Source organism: Penaeus chinensis, chromosome 23, assembly GCF_019202785.1.
Source record: "Penaeus chinensis breed Huanghai No. 1 chromosome 23, ASM1920278v2, whole genome shotgun sequence".
Taxonomy (NCBI): domain Eukaryota; kingdom Metazoa; phylum Arthropoda; class Malacostraca; order Decapoda; family Penaeidae; genus Penaeus; species Penaeus chinensis.
In genome coordinates this window covers 422,501-427,500 of record NC_061841.1, presented here as the reverse complement: position 1 = coordinate 427,500, position 5,000 = coordinate 422,501, and the positions used below count along the sequence as shown (strand labels likewise).

The 5,000-nt window shown below is 43.8% G+C and overlaps 1 protein-coding gene across 1 annotated transcript in view; it reads left to right on the top strand.

The window, feature by feature from the left end:
• Positions 1-5,000, top strand: part of LOC125037589 — a 101,589-nt gene that overhangs the window by 73,882 nt on the left and 22,707 nt on the right. The window contains exon 2 of the mRNA XM_047630778.1: positions 3,519-3,644. Coding sequence (XP_047486734.1) covers positions 3,519-3,644 — 126 coding nt within the window. The remainder of the gene's footprint in view (positions 1-3,518; positions 3,645-5,000) is intronic.

Here is a 5,000-nt window from a genome sequence, read left to right as displayed (position 1 = left end):
CGTAGGGACAAAGAAGGTAGAGAGGGGCTGGGGAGGGGAGGGGGAAGGGGATAGTGGGGTCGGTAAAAATGGGTGTTTTCCCACGCTCTAATGGGCGTGGCGAAAGGGGCGTGTCTCTGATTGTTTTATTTTTTGTTTTATTTTTGTTCTGTTTCTGTCTTTTTTATCGGTGTCTGTTTTCACTTTTCTTTTCTTTAGTTTTCCTTTCGTTTTTTTTTCTTTCTTTCTTTACTATTTATCAACTTGGTTTTCTTTCAAGGTATTTTCTCCTCCGTCTGTTATTTTTCCTCTCTTCTCTTCTCCTCTCTTCTCTTCTCCTCTCTTCTCTTCTATTCTATTCTCTCTCTCTCTCCCCCTCTTTCTCCCTTTCCTTCTCCCTCTCATCCTCTCTCTCCCTTTCCCTCTCCCTCTCCTCCTCTCTCTCCCGTTCCCTCTCCCTCTCCTCCTCTCTCTCCCTTTCCTTCTCCCTCTCCTCCTCTCTCTCCCTTTCCCTCTCCCTCTCCTCCTCTCTCTCCCTTTCCTTCTCCCTCTCCTCCTCTCTCTCCCTTTCCTTCTCCCTCTCCTCCTCTCTCTCCCTTTCCTTCTCCCTCTCCTCCTCTCTCTCCCTTTCCTTCTCCCTCTCCTCCTCTCTCTCCCTTTCCCTCTCCCTCTCCTCCTCTCTCTCCCTTTCCTTCTCCCTCTCCTCCTCTCTCTCCCGTTCCCTCTCCCTCTCCTCCTCTCTCTCCCTTTCCTTCTCCCTCTCCTCCTCGCTCTCCCGTTCCCTCTCCCTCTCCTCCTCTCTCTCCCTTTCCTTCTCCCTCTCCTCCTCTCTCTCCCTTTCCTCTCCCTCTCCTCCTCTCTCTCCCTTTCCTTCTCCCTCTCCTCCTCTCTCTCCCTTTCCCTCTCCCTCTCCTCCTCTCTCTCCCTTTCCCTCTCCCTCTCCTCCTCTCTCTCCCGTTCCCTCTCCCTCTCCTCCTCTCTCTCCCTTTCCTCTCCCTCTCCTCCTCTCTCTCCCTTTCCCTCTCCCTCTCCTCCTCTCTCTCCCTTTCCCTCTCCCTCTCCTCCTCTCTCTCCCTTTCCCTCTCCCTCTCCTCCTCTCTCTCCCTTTCCCTCTCCCTCTCCTCCTCTCTCTCCCTTTCCCTCTCCCTCTCCTCCTCTCTCTCCCTTTCCCTCTCCCTCTCCTCCTCTCTCTCCCGTTCCCTCTCCCTCTCCTCCTCTCTCTCCCTTTCCCTTCTCCCTCTCCTCCTCTCTCTCCCTTTCCCTCTCCCTCTCCTCCTCTCTCTCCCTTTCCCTCTCCCTCTCCTCCTCTCTCTCCCTTTCCTTCTCCCTCTCCTCCTCTCTCTCCCTTTCCTTCTCCCTCTCCTCCTCTCTCTCCCTTTCCCTCTCCCTCTCCTCCTCTCTCTCCCTTTCCCTCTCCCTCTCCTCCTCTCTCTCCCGTTCCCTCTCCCTCTCCTCCTCGCTCTCCCGTTCCTTCTCCCTCTCCTCCTCTCTCTCCCTTTCCTTCTCCCTCTCCTCCTCTCTCTCCCTTTCCTTCTCCCTCTCCTCCTCTCTCTCCCTTTCCCTCTCCCTCTCCTCCTCTCTCTCCCGTTCCCTCTCCCTCTCCTCCTCTCTCTCCCGTTCCCTCTCCCTCTCCTCCTCTCTCTCCCTTTCCCTCTCCCTCTCCTCCTCTCTCTCCCTTTCCCTCTCCCTCTCCTCCTCTCTCTCCCGTTCCCTCTCCCTCCCTCTCTCACGTCTCCGTCACGCTCGCGTCCCTTCCATAACTCGGGTCTCGTTCCGCCCGTCCGTCCGCGTCGCGTTTAGGGAGCTCCCCTTGGGATGTCATCGGAAGAGAGGGAATAAAGGACGAGAAGAGGGAGGGAAATTAAGATGAGAATGGGAATGAGAACGATAAGTGATAAGGAATTGCGAAAGATGACGAATTGGAGGGAAAAGTGGGAGACGGAGAGTATAGAAGAATATAGAGAGAGAAAAGTGAAAAAGGATGGAAGAAGTAGACAAGGAGGATAAAGATGAGGAAGGAGTAACGGGCAGAAGAAGGAGGAAGATACATGTTTGAAAGAGGGAAGGAGGAGAGAAGAGATTATTATTTCCAAGGCGTAAGGGAATAAGATGAAAGGAGGAAGAGGAAAATGAATAAGAAAGAGGAGGAGGAGATAAAGAGGAAATAGGGTATTAAAAAGATATAATAAGTCACTGGAAAACGAGGAAAGAAATAGGAAAGGGGAAGGCGAAGAAAAAGAAAGGGAAGGCGGTGGAAACGAAAATATTCGACAGACTGACGATAAATAGATAAATTAAATAAGACAGAGAGAATATAAAGATAGATAAATAGATAGCCAGACAGAGATAACGATAAGAACTGTACATATTGTTGTTTTTAGTTTATCGTTGAAGCCGAGTTTCAACAGGAGTTTTATTTTTGTTGAAGATTTTGAAGTTGATGTTAATGGCGCTTGTCGTTTGTTATCTATTTTAGTATGTACATTTTGAGGCATTTGCTCTGATGTTGGTTAAGGATTGCATTTATATGCGTGTGTGCATGTTGCCAGCATTTCTAGTTTATCATTTGTTTTATTTATATCTATATTTTTTATACCTGTATATATATGTATGTGTGTATGTGTGTGTGTGTGTATGTGTGTATGTGTGTGTGTGTATATATATATATATATATATATATATATATATATATATATATATATATATGTGTGTGTGTATGTGTGTATATATATATATATATATATATATATATATATATATATATATATATATATATATATTTAAATATTATTTCTAAATTCTTTGTGTGTTATTGGTGTATTTCCTTAAGGATTTACCTATTCACTCAATTATTTATTTAACTAATAGTTGGTTTGTTTGTTTATCTGTTTAAGTGCATATTGATGTGCTTGATTTTGTGTTTCCATTTTCTTCAATATGCGTTTATTACAGATTGATTTATGTTTATATTAATAGCTCATATATTTACTCATTGTTCGTGTATCATATTCGTTTATTTCTTATCTTGCCTACTCATCTGTTACCCATTTACTCATATATTCATTAGTATGTCGATTTTGTGTGTTGTCAGCCACATATACATGTGAGTGTGTGTGTGTGTGTGTGTGTGTGTGTGTGTGTGTGTGTGTGTGTGTGTGTGTGTGTGTGTGTGTGTGTGTGTGTGCGTGTGTGTGTGTGTGTGCGTGTGTGTGTGTGTACTCACTTTAGTCATATGCACTTTGCTTACTCATTATCCTTTATTCAAATATAATTTCAAGTGTTGCTTTTACCTGAGTGACTCATCAGCGCTATCCTCTGATTCATAGACTCATCTACCCATCCACCTCCTCACCTAAGTATTCAGTAATGGATTATTTCATTAATTTACTCATTTCATCCATTATTCATTCATTCACTTTCCTTATTGCCCGTTTTTTTTTCATCTCACTCATCTTCCTCATCCGCCTCCTCACTCATGCTACTCACCTATGCTAATCTCGTCGCTCACCCCTGCCTCACCCGTGTCCTCGTGCCCACAGCGTACCCGGACCACCCTGAGCGAGACTCCCTGGACGGGCACCTCCCCGGCTCCTCCCACGGGACCGGCAACCCCCCGCCGCCGCCCGCGCCTCCGGCCGCCTCCGGGGTCAGCACCAAGCCTTCGGGTACGTTTCACTTGCTTCTGGTTGAGTTGACTTGCTTTGGCTTGCATCAGCGTGTTTTTGGTTGACTGGACTTGATTTGGCTTGCATCGGCTTGCTTCTGGTTGAGTTGGCTTGATTTGACTTGCATCGGCTGGTTTTTGGTTGAATTGACTTGCTTTGGTTTGCATCAGCTTGTTTTTGGTTGAATTGACTTGCTTTGGCTTGCATCAGCTTGTTTTTGGTTGGGTTGGCTTGCTTTGGCTTGCATCGGCTTGCTTCTGGTTGAGTTGGCTTGATTTGACTTGCATCGGCTTGTTTTTGGTTAAGTTGGCTTGCTTCTGGTTGTGTTGGCTTGCTTTTGATTAAGCTGGCTTGCTTATTGTTAAGTTGGCATGATTTGGCTTGCATCGGCTTGCTTCAGGTTCTGATGGCTTGCTTTTGATTGAGCTGGCTTGCTTCTTGTTGAGTTGGCCTCATTTGGCTTGCATCGGCTTGCTTCTGGTTGAGTAGGCTTTCTATTGGTTGAGTTTACTTGCTTCTGGTTGAGTTAGCTTGCTTCTGATTGAGTTGTTTTGCATTTGATTGAGTTGGCTTGCTTCTGGTTGAGTTGGCTTGCTTTTGATTGAGCTGGCTTGCTTTTCGTTGGGTTGGCATGATTTGGCTTGTATCGGCTTGCTTCTGGTTGAGTTGGCTTGCTTTTGGTTGAGTTAGCTTGCTTTTGATGGAGTTGGTTTGCAATTGAATAAGTTGGCTTGCTTGAATGAGTTGGCTTGATATTGGTTGAGTTTGTTTGCTTTTGATTGAGTTTTTTTGCAATTGAATGAATTGGCTTGCTATCGGTTAAGTTGACTTGCTTTTGATTGACTTGGCTTTCTTTTGATGAGTTAGCATGCATTTGGTTGAGTTGGCTTACTTTTGATTGAGTTGGCATGATTTGACTTGCACGGGCTTGCTTCTGCATGAGTTGGCTTGCTTTTGGTTGAGTTGGCTTGATTTGGCTAGCTTTGACTTGCTTTCGGTTGAACTTACATTATTTTTGGATTACTTTGCTTGGATTTGCTTGCTCCTTTTGCACTGCATTATTATTGGCAGTAGTAGTGGCATTAAATAATTATAATATTAGTGATGATGATGATAATAAATAGTAATGATAATAATGATGACAATAATGGTGATGATAATGGTAATGATAATGATGATAATAATGATGATAATAGTAATAATAATAACAATATTGATAATAATTGCAATAATAATACTAATATTAATAATAATAATGATAATAATAATGATAATAATAATAATAATAATAATAATAATAATAATAATAATAATAATAATGATAATAATAATGATAATAATAATAATAATAATAAT